General features: G+C 60.6%; 3 protein-coding genes across 3 annotated transcripts; 2 read left to right on the top strand and 1 right to left on the bottom strand.

The window, feature by feature from the left end:
• Positions 1 to 209: 209 nt before the first annotated feature.
• CIB1 (calcium and integrin binding 1) lies at positions 210 to 3,182 on the bottom strand. The gene is made up of 7 exons (XM_065847895.2): positions 3,075 to 3,182; positions 2,893 to 2,927; positions 2,320 to 2,422; positions 1,818 to 1,971; positions 1,413 to 1,531; positions 1,253 to 1,341; positions 210 to 985 (listed from the first exon to the last, which is right to left on the bottom strand). The coding sequence occupies exons 1-7, from the start codon at positions 3,123 to 3,125 to the stop codon at positions 964 to 966; spliced, it is 573 nt and encodes a 190-aa protein (XP_065703967.1). The 5' UTR covers positions 3,126 to 3,182; the 3' UTR covers positions 210 to 963.
• Positions 3,183 to 3,238: 56 nt separating this feature from the next.
• Positions 3,239 to 4,428, top strand: GDPGP1 (GDP-D-glucose phosphorylase 1). The gene has a single exon (XM_065847255.2). It carries the CDS (start codon positions 3,355 to 3,357, stop codon positions 4,426 to 4,428), a length of 1,074 nt encoding a protein of 357 aa, XP_065703327.1. The 5' UTR covers positions 3,239 to 3,354.
• A 99-nt stretch (positions 4,429 to 4,527) lies between these two features.
• TTLL13 (tubulin tyrosine ligase like 13) lies at positions 4,528 to 16,526 on the top strand. Its single transcript, XM_071813901.1, is given in 17 exon segments — positions 4,528 to 4,736; positions 5,187 to 5,320; positions 6,384 to 6,502; positions 7,034 to 7,164; positions 8,509 to 8,665; positions 8,929 to 9,072; positions 10,164 to 10,249; positions 10,388 to 10,613; positions 11,036 to 11,220; positions 12,041 to 12,229; positions 12,672 to 12,855; positions 13,145 to 13,342; positions 14,872 to 15,226; positions 15,408 to 15,724; positions 15,727 to 16,120; positions 16,191 to 16,301; positions 16,388 to 16,526. Coding segments are annotated over 16 exon segments (3,114 nt in total). The 3' UTR covers positions 16,277 to 16,301; positions 16,388 to 16,526.
• Positions 16,527 to 16,537: the final 11 nt, after the last annotated feature.

The raw sequence follows: 16,537 nt of genomic DNA, 5'->3' as shown, positions 1-16,537 counted from the left end.
TGGGAACAGTCCTTGGTTTGAGCGGAGGGAGGTGGCTCACGGAAGAGGCTGTCACCATGCAGGACATGGGACCTGTCCCCAGAGCCGCTGGCATGGAGGCAGAGGGGCCTGGCAGGGGGCAGTGTCCCTAGCACCCTCATGGCACTGGTCCTGCCGTGCTGCCGGAGCCCCCTCTGCGTCCCCACAGCCAGACAAAGGCAGCACAGAGCGAGGGTGAAACCAGAGCCCTTTATTTGTGTCCTTGCAGGAGCAGGGGGAGGAAGGGGATGGGACAGAGCTGCTGCTGCGCCCAAGCCAGTGAGGGGACAGAGAGGAGAAGGAGAGCAGAGCCTGAGTGACGCGGCGCCTCACCAGCCAGGGAAGGGTGTGTCCTGTGTCCTGGGGGGACAGCGCTCCTGCCGGGATGGCACAGCTGCAGTGCCATGGGGTTATTGCACAGAGAAAGGATCCACATTTGGGTTATTGCTCAGAGAAAGGATCCATGTTTGGGTTATTGCTCAGAGAAATGGATGCACGTTTGGGTTATTGTTCAGAGAAATGGATTCACATTTGGGTTATTGCTCAAAGAATCCACGTTGCAGCAGGGAGGTCCTCAGGAAGCTGTGGGAGCCGGGCAGGGCCTTGGCTGAGCAGCAGCTCCCTGCCTGCTCATGGAAGGCACGAATTGGTACTGCGGGCAGAGAGGGGCCAGGAGCAGCTCCATGTGCCCCCCCACCGCCCACAGAGCTGCCCCTGGTTTGCATAGGGAGACAAAATCTGCTCCTGGCAGAGCAGAGTGGCTGCAGGTACAGCAGCTTCCTATGGCCCTGCTCTCAGGGCAGCAGGAGTGTGTCCTGCCCGAGGCACTGTGGACGGTGAGGAGTGTGGCCGCCACCGCTCTGCTTGTGAGAAGAGGAAATGTTCTGGGAGCATGACGAGCTGTGGCAGCCAGAGGAGTGGTTGTGCCGCAGAGCTGCAGGGCTCTCATAGGATAATCTTGAAGGAGCTGCAAGAGACACTGCAGGTTCTGCACCTCCTCGCTGGGTTGCACGCAAGTGTTTTGCGAGCAGCCAGCACTACAGGGATGGTCACCCTGTGCGGATGAGGCTCTGCAGAGCGGGCAGGGGCTGCAGTTCCCTCTGCTGTTATGGGAGACCTCACACAGGTCACCTCATGTTACAGGCACCATGAGCTCTGCCTCAATGTAGTGACCAGGGCAGGTGAACCCCCCGCGAGGCCCTGGGACAGGATATGCTGCCACAGACCACGGTACCTGGCGAAGTCTGGGGAGCGGGAGATGACGTGCTGGAACTCGGAGAGGTTGATGGTGCCATCCTTGTCGATGTCAGACTCCTCCAGGATCTGGCAGGGAGGGAAAGGTGAGCCCTGCCTGGGACTGAGCAGCGGTCCGTGCCCAGCCCAAGGCTGCTCACATTTTGGATGAGCTGCTCCATCTCCATGTTGCTCAGCCGGGACTCCTCGCCTTGCCCAGTCAGACAGTTGACCAGTTTCTCCAGGTCTTTTCTGTCCAGAGTCCCATCGTCATCAAAGTCTTTTGGGAGAGGAAAGTTACATTTCAGCAGGTCCACAGCAACCCCAGAGAGTCACAAGCACGCACTCACACTTGGCAAGGGCCTGGGTGGCCGGAGGACACAGCAGGCTCCACCCTGCACCCCTTGGTGCATGCTGTGATGCCAAACCTACAGTTGCCACAGAAAATTCCTAAAGCCACCATCCCTGTGGGTGCCCTGAGGACACTGCCAGCCCTCACAAACAAGGATCTGTCCCTGCCCCAAGGTGTGTGAACCCCAGGACACGGCATCTGCCCCCAGGCTTACCAAAGATGCGGAAGGCATAGTGGGATTTGATGTCCGAGGTAGCAGAGTCGCTGAAGACGCTCAGCATATCAAGGAAGTCTTCAAAGGACATGCTGTCATCCCCATCCTCTGAGGTGGAGAACACGTGGCAGATGCGGTGCTGGAAGGGGTTTGCCTGCCGAGACAGAGCAGCTTGGGGCACGGCTGGCAGGGCCAGGCTGTTCCGTGGCAGCAGACACTGGCTGCAGGCTGACGCCAACCCCGCGCCCTCAAACAGCTGCCCCAGTGACTCAGTGTGTCACACACAGTGGGACTGTCCCTGCCCTGTGCCTCCCCGCGCAGTAGGGATCTCTGGGATTCTCCATGGCACAGCAAGGACGCGGAAGCTGTTTGTTGGCACAGCTGCTGTGTGGTAAGTGAATGTCACGTCGAGGGCAGAGCACTGGGGCAAGTAAACAGGGCCCTGCCCAAACACACCCAGACCCAGGGAGCAGTAGCGAGTCCTGCCAGCCCGGCACCATACCCGCAGCTCGGGCAGCGTCAGGATCTGGCTCTTGGGAACGCGCGCGGAGCAGACGTTCACCCTCTCCTCCTTTGGCAGCAGCGCACTGAACCTCTTGTAGGCACTTGAAGAGGCAAGAACAAGAGATGCTCTGTGGCGTGAGAGGCAGCCCAGGGCTGTGCAGAGCAGACGGCCCGTTCCCCACAGGTCCTGCCAGCTGCGCAGAATCGGACCGGGGGGTCCCGCACTGGCAGCGCCTGCGCCGCTGCTCCCGGGACACCAGCGGCCGCGGCGGGGAGAGGAACCGGCCCTGCTGGCCGCCGGAGGGCCGGGACTGCAGGGTGAAGGAGATGCCTGCCGGCCGGCCCCGCAGCCAACACCGGTCCGGCCCGCACCCCGCGCCACCGGCGGCACCCGCAGCCCTGTGCCCGCTGAAGGTCCGGCGGCCGGTGACGGCCCAGCCGGGGATCGACACCGAGCGGCTCCTTCCCGCAGCCGGGCCGGCTCCCCCCGGCAGAGGTGAACCCCAGTGGGGACCGAGAAGGAGCTAGGGGATCCCGGGGGGGCCCGGGCAGCCCCCCCGGCCGTACTCACAGCAGGATCTCCTGCTTGCTCAGGAACGTCAGCTCCTGCGGGGAGAGCGCGGGTCAGCGCCGGGCGGGCACGGGGGCGGGGCAGCCCAGCTCCGGGACCGTTGGCCTCCGGGCACCTCTGCCCCAGAGTAACGCCCTGACCCCCCGGCGCCGGTCCCGATGCCGGTCCCGGTGTCCCCGCACCTGGTACTCGCTCAGCGCCCCGCGCGGCAGCATGCTGGCCGAGCCCCCCATGGCGGCCCGCGCCGCTTCCGCCTTGCACGTCACTCTGCCGCTGCCATGTCAACGCCCCCTCCCTCCCCCGCCGCGAACGCCCCGCCCACCTGCGCCACGCAGCCGCGCGCGCACGGTGGGCACCGGGGGCCGGCACGGCCGGGGAGCGGGGTGGGGCCTCCGGGCCGTTCCGTTCCGTCCCCGCGGCTGAGCGAGCGCTCCGCCCGACAGGAGCCGGCCGGCATCCGGCATGGCGAGCGAGGAGCCGGACGAGCCGGGTCCCGAGGAGTTCGTGTACGGGGAGGAGGACTTCGTCCTGCAGGGAGCCGGCTGGGGGACCGAGCCGGGCTCCGCGCCCTCCCGTTTCGACCGGGCGCTGCTGGAGGGCTGGGACGACCGGATGGAGCGGGGCCTGTTCCGGTACCGGCTGGGGCCGCTCCCCACCCGCGTCCTGCCCGGCCCCATGCGGCTGGTGGCCCAGCTCAACGTGCAGCGCGGCACCGAGCGCCGCCCGCCGCAGCCCGTCTGCAGCCTCCGGCAGCCCTTCGACCCCGCGGCCTTCAACTTCACCCGCCTGCGCCCCGGCGAGCTGCTGCTCCGGCTGCGCAGGGCGGGGGACGCGCCCGGCCCCGCGGCCCCCGAGCCTCTGCTGGTGGCGATCAACGCCAGCCCGCTGGAGCGCGGCCACGTCCTGCTGCTGCCGGCCCCGGCGCGGCGGATGCCGCAGGCGCTGACGGCTCCGGCGCTGCACGGGGGGCTGGAGGCCGCGCTGCTCAGCGCCCACCCTGGCTTCTGCGTGGGCTTCAACGGGCTGGGCGGCTGCGCCTCGGTCAACCACCTGCATTTGCACGGGCTCTACCTGCCGCGCCCGCTGCCGGTGGAGGCGGCGCCGGCCCAGCCGCTCTGCTCGCGGCTCGGTCTGCTGTGGGCCGGCCCCGCGCCCGCCTTCCTCTTCTACGCCGCCGGCCCCGCCGAGCTGGGGCTGCTTGCTCAGGACGTGTGCCGGGCGGCGGAGCACCTGACGGACACCGGGCTGGCCTACAACGTGCTGGCCATGCGGGGCAACCCGCCGGAGGGGGCGGCGGAGGCCGGCTGGGGGCTGCGGGTGCTGCTGTGGGCGCGCAAGCCCAGCTTCGGTGCCAAGAACGGCGCCGCCTTCAACGTGGCGTTGTGCGAGCTGGCGGGGTACCTGCCGGTGGCGGTGGAGCCGGCCTTCTGGGACCTCACCGAGACCGACGCTGTGCGCGCCATCCGCGAGCACCTCCTGCCGGAGATCCAGCTGCTGCGCCTCGGCGAGGAGCTGGCGCGGCTGCTGATGGGCTGAGCGGGGCCGCGGCCGCTACCCGCACCGGGACCGGCGGGGCCGCTCTGGTTGGCACCGCCAGGATCTCTATGGCCGGTGTGAGGACGGAACGGAGCGGCTATGGCCCCGCCCCGTCGCGTGTTCGGGGCGGCTGGTCGCCATGGCAACGGAGCGGCCCCAGGAGCGGCCGCGATGGAGGCGGGCGGCGGCGGGGGGGGTGCAGCCCCGGGAGCCCCCCCGGGCGGGGAGGGGGCCGCCGCGGAGCCCCCGGGCCAGCCCGTTACTCCCAGCGACCCCCCCGAGCCGCGGAAGAGGCGGAGGAAGCGCAGGCGAGTGCGGGGGCGGCCGTTGTGCCCGTGTTCCGTGGGCCCGGGGGGTCTCTCCGTCTCTCTGCCGGTAGCGGGGGGCGGTGCCGCCGGAGCCCCCACAGACGCCACCCCGCTCACACCCCCGAGCGGTCCTCGCTCCCGGGACACGGCAGGTGCGGCCCCGAGCGGTGCTCGGCCGCTGCCCTCAGCCCCGGGGGGCATCACAGGGACGTTCTGGATCAGAAAATAAACGCTCTTTGCCCTGAGTTGTCCCAGTGATCCCAGTGTTGCCGCCCCTACGGGAGGACCCGTGGCCAGGGCCTACTTGTCCGTGTCCCCCAGCTGAGCTCAGTGGCTCTGCCTTGAGCTCTGTGCAGTGTGTGCGGGGACACAGTTGTCCCTTCCCCCAGCACCTGGCACGGGCCGCGATTCCACGCTGAGCAGCTCTTCTGTCATCTCTTTCCGTTGCAGTGTTCCCTCCATCAACCTGACTGCCTGCAAGTACCAGAGCGGTGAGTCTCAGGAGCTGCGGGTCCCTGCGGGCCAGCGCGCTGACCAGCTGATGCTGGTACCACCATTCACTGCACAGCACCTGCGGTTTGTGGGTTTGTTGGTTGGAAGTGATTTGTGCCCCTGTGAACAGTGTGGAGTTTGTCACACTTTTGCCTGAGGTGCCTCCAGTTTAATGAGACACAAAATGTGCCACGGCAGCACCAGCGCCCCCACTGCCCTATCTGCGTTTGCCACAACTGCTGAAGCTGGTGAGAAGGGTCTGGTCAGGGGCAGTTCCAGTGCCAGGCTGGTGCCTGTGCTTGGGGAAATTATCTGAAAGCTCTCAGCTGCTTTAAGCTGGTGCTGGAACAGGCGGGGTTGGTACCTAGAACCTCTCCAGGGAGCTGATCCCCCCTCCAGGCTTGCTCCTCTTTGCTGCCACAGGCTGTATCTTAAAACAGCAGACTCGGAGCATTCCATGGATGTCATTAGCCAGTTTGATAACAACTATTCCAGCAGTGCAGCCACATTTGTGTTGGAGGTCACAGCCTAGCCAGCTGTGTGAGGAACACAGTTTGTACCGCAGGGACAGGCACCATTGGTCTCACTGAGGCCATTGCTCAGGCGGTTTGCTGACGGGAGGTGGATGGAGAATGGTGGTGGCAGCGCTGGGCACCACAGGAACAAGAACCATTTCACTGCAGTTCCTGGCGTGTGCTGACCTTCCTCACCTCCCCAGCCCTGGGAGAGGCCAAATTCAGAACCGGCACTAACAGGAACCATCCCAGCAGCGACCTTCTGCTCCAGAACTTGTGTGTTTTGCTGCCAAACATCTTTAGATTTCAAAGATGAAACTAGCACCTTCAGAAGGCCTGTATCTGCCCTGTGTGTCTAAGCCTGCTGGAGCTTGGGGTGCTCTGGGACCCCAGGGCATGTGGGCTGAGGGGGCTGGTAGCTCCCAGTACACCAGCAGCCCAAGGGTGGGGTGAGTTTAGCCAGGTAAAGCTCATGTTTGTGACGCCTCCGCAAGGGCCCAGCAACACCTTACATCTCTGAGAGCAGAACTGCAGCCTGGGAAGCTTTGTTCCATGCTCTATCCCTGGTTACTTTGGGGATTTAACAGTCCGTGGTGCTTAGATTCTCTGCCTGACCTCTTGTCTCCTTGCCTTGGTACAGTGCGGCGGGCAGCACAGTCCTGCGGGCTGAAAGAAGTGGGAGATAACGAGGAGTGGACAGTGTACTGGACGGACTACTCGGTGTCTCTGGAGCGTGTCATGGAAATGAAGCGGTTCCAGGTAAAGCCCCTGTGTGAAGGTTGCCCAGGGGAGAGCTCAGGAGGGAGGGACAAGGGCTGGGAGTGGAACAACGCGTTGCAGGATGGAACAGAAGTGTTCAAAGCGGCACCCGTGGCCCCCGCTGTGCATCAGTTCCAGAGAGTACAGGTTCACAGACCTTTCCTCCTGTTGTGTCGCTGGTGCAGTGCCATCAACAACACTCTGGCAGTTGGTAGCATGAACTGGAGAGCTGCCAAACCCTTTAACGTAGCGTGTAATAAATGGTTCTCGATGACAAATGGTTCCCTTCCTGAAGCTGCGATATTCTGGGGAGGGAGAGCTTCAGAACTGTGATGGAATGAGCACATAAATCACACTGGTGAAGTTCAGATAAAGCAGCTGCAGCGTAATCTTGTCCCTCAGCAGACATTCAAGGCGACCACAGGCCCAGCTTCCCATTCTGCGTGCTGCTTTCCCCACAGGTTTTCCTCAGGTCTCGAGGAGGATCCCTGCTGTTCTGTGCTGATTGTTTTTCATCTGCACCTCTTTCAGAAAATCAACCATTTTCCGGGCATGCTAGAGATCTGCCGCAAGGACTCGCTGGCTCGCAACCTCAACCGCATGCTCAGGCTCTTCCCCAAGGAGTACCGCATATTTCCTCGCACTTGGTGCCTGCCAGCCGAGTGAGTGATCCACATTAACACAGCTGAGAGCAGGGGTATGGACTTGGGACATGGGAGCCTCCGTGTGACAGGGCTGGGATGGAGGGGCCTCTTGGAGACGTCATGTCTCAGCCTGGACCTTCCGAACTGTCCCTGGGGCTGAATGGGGTGTTGCAACACATCTCTAGTTTCACACCTCTATAATTCCCATTGGAGTGAGTTATCCTATGTCATGGCATCCCTGGTGCTGTGCTGCGCCACAGGCGGGCTCCTGCCACAAAGCCGAACTCAGGGAGAGGGTGGGTAGATGTGAACCACCCCTGAATTCCTTGAGCTTTGGGGCAGCCGCCTGGCTCCTCCGCTCAAATGCAGGCGAGCAATGGTGGAGATGCAGCTCAAAGGGACCAAAGAGCACTGGGAGGTTGGGGGTTGCAGACAGACAAGAATCCATTCACAGACAGATTTTACTCTTCCTGAAAACCTCAACATGGGGCTCCCATCACCTGTTCTGTACTGAACTGTCCTCATGGTTAGAATGATTTTCTTCATACCTGACCTAAAAGCACCTTTGCTGAAATACCAGCTCTTCCGTACTTTCCCGTCTGCCCTGGCCCTGCGGAGCAGCAATTTGCTTCGTTGTGCTGACAGTGTGTTGTGTCCAGAAGGCTGTTGCCATGTGTCCTCAGTCATCCTGTTTCTGGAATAGACGGACCTGGTTCTCTCATATTTCTTCCCAGGCTGTGTTTCCTGATTTATGTTGCTCTTGACACTGTTTTGGGGATTTGTCCTCTTTGTCTCTCTCTTTGCCTAAAGTGGTGCCCACTAGAGAGACAGGGCTTCTCCATCCAGAGCAAAATACCTAATTGGCACATGGGCTTGAGTCATCAGAGCCCTGTGCTCCCCAGGAGCTGCTGAAGATCAGCTGCAATGCAATAGCCATGCTCAGCTGCCAGCCCCTGCGTCCTGTGCGGAATGCTCTGCCCTGGCTCCTGCGCCGGGGTGATGAGCTGGCACCAAAGGGACCTCACGACTTGTCACCTCCTCCTCCTTTGTAGCCAGGGCTTGTTTGTTTTCTCCCACTCACTGCTGTGGCAGCAGAGCCAAAACCTCACTGATCCTGTATGCACAGAGGTGACTGGTCCCTGTGAACCTCCCAGTAGAGGCAGAGATGTCTGCAGGTGGAAGGTGGAACTAGGAGAGGACCAGTGTGTCACTGGTGTGGACCAGGACTGGCCATGCTGTTCCTCTGCTGCAGGGTCTTGGGCTGTGCTGGCCCACTGTACTATGGTTTCAGTCCCTAACTGTTCTAAGACAGTTCAAGGCTGTCTTTTTGCAGCTTGTAACCGTCATCCCTTCCTCACGCAGCTATGGGGATTTCCAGGCCTACAGACGCGTGAGGAAAACCAGAACGTTCATCTGCAAACCAGACAGCGGCTGCCAGGGCAGAGGGATCTTCATCACCCGGAACGCAGAGGACATCAAGCACGGGGAGCATATGATCTGCCAGCAATACATCTCGAAGGTACTGGAGACAGTCTGGACATGCAGCCTCCCAGCTCCTCCAGCATCCCCGTCCTCCCTGCATCCTTTGCCCTGCGCCTGCCCGGCTCTGCCCAGGACACCGGAGTGGCTGCGGGAACACAGTGAAAGCTCGCCTGTGTCCTCCCTGCCAATCTGCCCAGGCACAGCACAGGCAGTGCAGACAGAGCAGGAACCCTCAGGGAATTGCAGCGTGCTTGCAGTGTCTCTGTATCTCATGCTTGCTTCTGCCTTTTTTCTCTACAGCCTTTCCTTATTGATGGCTTTAAATTTGACATGCGCATCTATGTGCTGGTCACATCTTGTGACCCACTGAGGATTTTTGTCTACAAGGAGGGTCTGGCCCGGTTTGCCACCATGAGGTACATCGTTCCCAGCAGCAGAAACCTGGTAAAAAGGGGAAGTTTCCAAAAAGCTCACATGGTATCTGTAGGTGTCAGTCCTTAACGTGCCCTGGGGGTGTTCCAGACCTTGGAAAGACAGACTGGTGGGTTTCATGGGACCCAGCTTTATTCTTTCCTGTTCTCCCTCTATACCTCCTCTGCCTCCTCATGGGGTATTTCAGGGGTGTCTGAATTAGGTCTACTCCTAGGCCCCACATCTGAGCTATTTACTGGCATTATGACAGAATCCTGGAGTTGTTCTGCTTGGAAGGTACCTTGGAAGGTCTCGAGCACAACCTTCTGCTCAAAACTGTGTCAACAATAAATTCAGATCTGGTTTCTTGGTCAGGTGTTGAAAACCTGCAAGGACAGAGACCCCGTGGTGTTTCTGGGCAACACTGCTACTGCTTCTTGCCTCTATGAGCATTCCCAAGTCCATACCGTTCCTTGTCTGCCTGCACTTTGGGCAGAAAAGCGGGACCTGGGGGTTTTCTGGTGGTACTGGAACAGGCAAGGAGAGACAGGGCAGTGCAGAGCGTGGCCATGTGTCCCCAGGCTGGTCTGTGACCCACAGATCCCAGCGGCACAGGGACTGTGGCATTGGCTGCTCTGCTGTCATCATGGCTGCCCCGTGGCACCCTGGTCTCCCAGTGTCCCGGCTTGTCCCAGAGCTGCACAGCTATATGTGTATATGTGCATATGTGTATATGTGCATATATGCGTATGCCCTCCCTGACTCCAAGACGTGCATGTCTTGGAGGGGGCTTCTGCACTGGGTAAACGGAGGAAGAATCTACAGGGCTGTGCTGCACGTTCTGTACTCAGAGGTCCCTTGTTCACCGGCACAGCCTTGGCTGGAATGGCGTTTGTGGGGTGGCTCCCGTGCTCTCCCAGAGATGGGAACAGGGGGGGCAGAGCTCTGTTGCCTCAAACTCTGTCTGGAGAGGGAATCACCAGCAGAATCAACTCCTTTCCAAGTCACCGCCCAGAGGAGAAAGGAGTGGGGAAGTGGGTGGCCAGATTGGCGCTGATGGGGCTGGTTTTATTTACACTCTGTAGCTGAGAGGAAATGATGGTCTCCTGCGGTTCCTCTCACAGGGTGATATCTGCATGCATTTGACCAACTATGCTATCAACAAACATAACGAAAACTTCATCCAGGATGACACAGTGGGCAGTAAGAGGTATTGTCTTCTCCAGGTACCACAGTGCCCGTGCACATCCCGCAGGAAAGCTGCACTGGGGATGTTGCTTTACTTCCAGCTTTCTTGGGGCCAACATGGTATCATGTCACCTCTTACCATCTCCCGTCCTCCCCACAGGAAACTGTCCACCCTGAATGCCTGGATGGCAGATAACTGCTACAACACAACCAAACTCTGGGAAGATATTGAAGATATTATTATAAAGACTCTGATTTCAGCTCACCCTGTGCTGAAGCACAATTACCAAAGCTGCTTTCCGAACCACACCGCTGGCTGCGCCTGCTTTGAGATCCTGGGGTTTGACATTCTTCTGGACAAGAGGCTGAAGCCGTGGCTCCTGGAGGTGAGGACGGAGCCACCTCAGGCTGTGCCAGGAGCAGCGGAGACTGGGGAGGCTGCAGAACGAGGGGCGGTGGGATGAGCAGAACTCTTTTGGCTGAGAAGGGCCACCTCATTCACACAGTTAAGCAGGCTGTGAAGACAAGCAGCCAAACAGCCTGCTGTGGGCTGAGCGGGGTCTCAGCGCTGTTCCCTCGCTAGCAGCAGGGACTTTCCTGACCCGTGGGACTCGTTGGCTGTACCTGCACGCTGACCTTATGACAGCTGCAGTGCGGACGGGCATCACTGCAGGGCAGCGCTGCTGCCTGCAGCTCCTGTGCCTGTTGCTGTCACAGGGAGGCACATCCAGGGACAGCGTGCAGCAGGCCGGCTGCTGACCGCATGTCCTGGGAGCTGCCCGATGAGACGAGCTGCTTGTTTTGGCAGGTGAACCACTCCCCCAGCTTCACCACAGACTCTCGCCTGGACCGGGAGGTGAAGGACGCTCTGCTCTGTGATACCATTAACCTGATAAACGTGCACGCCTGTAACAAAAGGAAGGTGCTTGAGGAAGACAAGCAACGGGTAAAGGAACGGCTCCTCCAAGCCCCTCAGACTGTCCGTGTGTCCAGGTATTGCCCTTCTCTGCAGTGCTGCAGGTCCCAGTGAGAAAATCTGGGGCACGGTGCAGCAGGATAACACCGAGTCTGCTCCCAGGGCTGTGACACTGTACAGCCTCTGAGGTTCCCCAGGACATCTGCGTCCTGTGATGAAGAGCAGGGCTGGTCTCTGGGATATCTGAGATTCATGCTGCTCTGGGTCCTGTACAGAGTCATCCCCATGGCGCTGTGGCTGCTTGTCACATCCCGCACTGTGACGGGCTGTGCCACCTCCCTGGGGTCATGGGGATGCTCGCAGGACAGGTCACAGCCCTGCATCTGCAACCAGGGGTACCCAGGGACACAGGGCCCTTCTCCAGAGCAGGGTTCCTCTCCCAGGGCTGGGGTTCACCCCTTCTCTGCCTGTATGTCCTGTCGTGAGTAATTAATCCACATGGCCTCCCGAGCCTGCTGCCCAGGCTTCTCCTGCTACAAGGGCATGACAGGAGCTGCCTCCAGCTCCCACTTCCATAGGAGGAAACCCCCCCACAGCATGCAGGGGGCTGATGTTCCTGGAACAGGCACATCGTAACAACTTCTCTAGTGACGGGGTCAGGGGGTGGAAGGGCTGTGGGGCAGGGAGTGAGCCTTGGCAGCAGGGGAAGGATCTGGAAGCCAGCACTCTGCAGGCAGAAGATGAAGTGTGGGCTGTGTTGGTTCCCTGCAGAACACCCACGTGAAACAGGCTCCCAAACTGGGAAGGATGGGGGAAGGTGCTGCTGGCCCCGTTTGCCCCAGCCAGGATGGCTCCCAGAGCCCCTGTCACTGTTCCCTGTGCCTTCTCTGTGCGCAGGCGCGAGGAGCTGCAGAGCACACAGGCTGCCTGGCTGTCGCAGGCAGAGCAGTACGAGAACTTGCACCTGGGTGGGTACCGGCGCATCTACCCCGCCCATGGAACAGACAAGTATGAGCCCTTTTTCAAGCAGAGCAGCTCCCTCTTCCAGGAAACTGTGTCATCCAAAGCACGAGAGGAGTGTGCCAGGTACACTGCACCCACAGAAACCGCCCTCACGGGGTGGCACTTGCTTCTGATCCCTCTTGGGGATGGCTCTGTGCTTAGAAGATGTAACATGAGTGGGCAAGACCTGGAAGGGAAGGCGGCTGCGTGTGCCACATCACCCTGGCAAAGCCACTTCCACACATACCCTTGAGAGGCAAATGCGATACCCCAGTGACCTGGGGACTCTGGGGCACCATGTCGCAGTGTCCCCACCCTTCGGGTAGGCACAGCCTAATTCAAGGGCAGTTCTTACAAAAGTGAGAGTCTCTTTTAAAAGCACTCCTGGCCCATTTCTCGGCACACTTCTATTACGCTTTATTCACTACAGAATATCTGGCTAAGTAAAATATGCTCAGATTGAAGGCTTAATTTTGCTGTTATACCTCTCATTGAACCAGTGACCAAGACTGTTGTTCCATGGCAGGCAGCAACTGGAGGAAATTCGCCTGAAAAAAGAAAAGTTGGAAGCTTTTACCAAGAAGAAGAAAACTGAGAGGAAAGAAGACCTGCAGGGAGAGACAGCTGGGGAAAAATCCCAGATCCATAATAAAAACACAGCTCCCACAACACACCTCAGCTCCAGAAGGACTAGGATACGGGACAGAAAGGTACCTTGCTCTGGTCACTGCCTGGCTATGGGCTCTGGGACCAGTGCTGGGCCGTGAGTGTCTCCCAGGGACCAGAACTGAGAGGCTGCAGAGCTGACAGCTCATGCTGGCAGGTACCTGCAGGCACCAGTGTTGTCCCTTCCCTGTTGTGGCTCCTACTGGCATCTTCATCCTGCTCCAGCTCAAAGTCTGTAACTCTCCTTAGTGCTCAGAGCAGCCTGGGGCTTTGATACTTTTGTGCATCACTAGTGCTTCAGCTTCGCTGTAACTCCAGTGCTTCTTTCCTAAGGCACAGCGCTTGCAGTACGACTCCATGCAACCCCAGGATATTGTGGAATATGAGGAGAAGAAAAGAATAAATGCTCTTCTGCAGCGTGAGAACCTTATCCGAGGCCTAGGCATCATAGAGCAGCTCGCCCAGCTGCTCCCAGCACCAGACAGACCAGCTGACATGCAGAGATCCTGCACCGCTGTCCCCAAGAGCCAGGTAACTGAAGATTGCCCAGACACGTCCTGCGAGGCCAGCACAGGAGTTAGCCATTCGCAGGAGGAGCGTGAGGAATGAACCACAGGCATTGAGCATCTCTGGTGTGGCTCAGTTCAATGAGATCCGATGCAGCGCCTGGGGCAGTGGGTGACATGACTTTGTCCCTTTCCAAAGGGATGTGCTGGAGCTGCGCTGGTCACCTGCATGGAGCTCCTGTCACCTTCCCCTGGGGACCCACTCCCCGCCACAGGAGGGCAGGCCACTGTGGTGTTGCTGTGGGGACACTTGTCCCCAGCACACAGCTCTGCATGAGCTGCTGCTCCAGGGCAGTCCTGTGATTCCTAGCCGAATAAAAGTAATTCCTGGATAGGCCAGGAGCCAGGAGCACTAACATGAGTGGAGTGTGGTAAGAGAGCACACACAGCAAAGAGGCCCTAAAGGGAAGAGTGGGGATGTCTAAAAACAAGCAAAAAGAAGTCTTTAGGTGAATTCTGTACTGCAAACAATGCCTCTCCCTGAGCATCTTGCTTTCTGCATGACACCATTCCCCACATGGAAAAGGCGACGAGCTGGTGCATGTGCCTAAAACCTGCAGGCTCAGCCCTCAGCCTGCGGCTCCCTCTTCAGCCACCCTCGCTCTGCAAGAGCCCATCACACTGTGAACCCTCGGTGCTGCGCTCCAGTCTGTCCCAAGGAGCAGCTGCAGGTTGGGCTTTGCTGAGGATTGCAATGGGGAACCAGGGTTTGGACCTGCAGTTAAGGCAGATCTGCCTGGTTCTCCAAACTGAGCCTTGGCTGCCACACTGAGTCCCAAACCAGGCTACTGGTCTAAAAGCACGTGGGGGGAGGCCCGTGGGGGTTCTGGGGCACTGACGGTCACCTGCTGTGTGAGGAAAGTGCTCTTTCTGGACCTGCCATTAATTAAAAACCTTGCAAAAGGGCCATTGCCATCCAGCAGCACCGTCTGCTTCCAGAAAGCCTCCTGCTCCTGCTGGGAACGGTGACACATCAGGTGGGTGCTGATGGACTCAAGGCACCAGAGTTGCAGGAATTATTCAGGACCTATGATTCTTCTAGTACCTTACAAGAAATTGGAAACTATCAATTTAATTTAACTAAAGAAGCTTAAGAAGGGATTTGATCTGTAAGAACTGATGGTAGCTGCCTTTACCAGACAAAGCAAAGCAGAACCTCAAACCCAAGCTCTGCCTAAAATCTGGAGAATTTTTTCTGCAGTGAAGGATAATCTGGGGGTGGGTCAGATCCTTCGTCGCTGGAGTCTTCCCAGTCTGCTCTGGCGTTTCTTCCCACAGCCCCAGCTCTAGCCCAGCCCAACATCACAGGCAGGGGACAGGTGGCTCCAGCAGGCAGCTGCCATCACCCCAACGATCCCAGCTGGGACGGTGACTGGTGTGCCTGGCGCCCGCAGGGTGACGCTTCAGCGAGCGCCTGTAGATGACTAGAGAACTTCTTGGTGCCTTGTGCCAAGGCATCTGGAGCTAAGGCATGGCTGCTTTCTTTCCTTCCAGCCGCAGTTTCTCTGGGGTGCCCTTGGGGCCCAGGACACCCACCGCTTAATGACGCTCATCCCCTTCTCACTCCTGGGAGGTCCGGTCCAGCCTTCGGCACAGCGGTTCATGCACAACCCCCAAGCCAAGGTGCAGCTGCCAGCCAGCTCAGGTCCTGCCGCCAGCACCCTCTCCGTTCAAGGCCAGCGCATCCTGTACCACGAGCAGCACACGGTGCGGCAGCGGGCGCAGAGCACGGGCCGGCTGCGTGGTCCGGCAGCGGGGATGGCAGCGGTTCCCCAGCCCTGCAGCGGACCTGCGGAGCTGCAGGAAAGAGACCAGTGTCTGCCTGGCACTGGAACCAAGGCTGGAGGCTGTGAGTATGAATCACCTCTGGCTCTGAACGTCCATATTGTGGAGGTTCCTCAGTGAGCTGGAGTTGCGGGCAGGCAGAGATGAGCTGCAGATGTTTCTGGGCTGGCCAGGGTGTGAGAAGCGGGAGGGCTGACAGTGCTCTGGTGTCTGCCCGACCCCCACATCTGCCTGTGCTCTTCCAGATGAAGCTAGCAGGCTGTCCTGTGCAGGCAGCTGCCACCCGGTGTCCCCAGCCAGCATGGACAAGGTCACAGGCAATGGCATCTTCAGCCCTGCCACAGTCCCGGAGCTCCCCATCACCTCTACCGCCTGCATGCTGCACACCTGTGCCTCACACCACGCCAGTGTCTTGCAGACCTGCAGTGCAGAAAGCCCAGGTAATGTGGCAGAGGGGATGCCAACGCTCAGCCTTCCCCCTCGAGGGTGTTTGCCAAAGAACCACAGCTGCTGGACCGGGCCGGTTGCTGAACCCCCTGATTGGAGCCTGCACCCCCAGGCCCCAACATGGGTCCCACTGCCCACCCTGAGCAGCTCTGCCAGGCCAGAGGCCGGTGCCTGCACCCCCGCCGACACTCTGCCTGTGCCCCTTCCTGCACTCGGACCCCCAGCGGCTGCCCTGCTCCCTGCCCATCGCGGGTGCTCCCGGCCCCTTGTTCACGACTGCTTGCCCGGGACCGGAACCCCGGGGCGGCCGTGCCGGACATCCCCGCGCCTCCCCCACCGGGGCCGCTCCGCCGCCGGCCCCGCCCGGCTCCCAGCCGCTACTCCCGGCCATGGCGGCGCTGCTGCGGCGGGGGCTGCGGGCGGCCGCGCTCCTTAGCGGGGCCTCACGGCGGGCGGCAGCGTGGCCCGGGGACCCGGAGCCGCCGGACCCGGCGCTGGAGGAGGCCGAGAGGTTCGGGACGGCTGGGCGGGGAACCGGGCCTGGAACGGAACCGGGCAGGCGCTCACGTCTCTCCCCGCAGGGCGCAGCGGCGGCGGGCGGCAGCGCGGCTGCAGCGGCTGCGGCGGGAGCTGGGCGGGGGACGCGGCGCCCCCGAGCGCACCCTGAGCTGGCGGGCGATGGAACAGATGCGGTGAGGAGCGGGGCCGGGCGGGCCTGGCCGTGCCCCGGGGGCCGTGCCGTGGTGACCGTGCCGCGGTGACCGTCGTGTTCCCGCAGGTTCCTGCGGCAGGAGCTGCCCGAGGAGTGGCCGGTGGAGCGCCTGGCCCAGGGATTCGGTGTCAGCCCGGACGTGGTGCGGCGGGTGCTGCGGAGCCGGGGCTGCCCCCCGCCGCGCCGCCGCCTGCGGCAGGACGAGCGGGCGCTGAG

Source organism: Patagioenas fasciata, chromosome 12, assembly GCF_037038585.1.
Source record: "Patagioenas fasciata isolate bPatFas1 chromosome 12, bPatFas1.hap1, whole genome shotgun sequence".
NCBI classification, from domain to species: Eukaryota; Metazoa; Chordata; class Aves; order Columbiformes; family Columbidae; genus Patagioenas; species Patagioenas fasciata.
The sequence above is the reverse complement of the archived record's forward strand: the minus strand, read 5'-3'. Positions and strand labels throughout refer to the sequence as shown.

Coding starts and splice junctions, on each gene's coding strand:
- CIB1 (XM_065847895.2), bottom strand. CDS start 3,125: ATGGGGGGCTCGGCCAGCATGCTGCCGCGCGGGGCGCTGAGCGAGTAC. Junction 2,928..3,074: donor GGGCGCTGAGCGAGTACCAG/GTGCGGGGACAC, acceptor CTCTCCCCGCAG/GAGCTGACGTTCCTGAGCAA. Junction 986..1,252: donor CGCTCCCCAGACTTCGCCAG/GTACCGTGGTCT, acceptor TGTCTCTTGCAG/CTCCTTCAAGATTATCCTAT.
- GDPGP1 (XM_065847255.2), top strand. CDS start 3,355: ATGGCGAGCGAGGAGCCGGACGAGCCGGGTCCCGAGGAGTTCGTGTAC.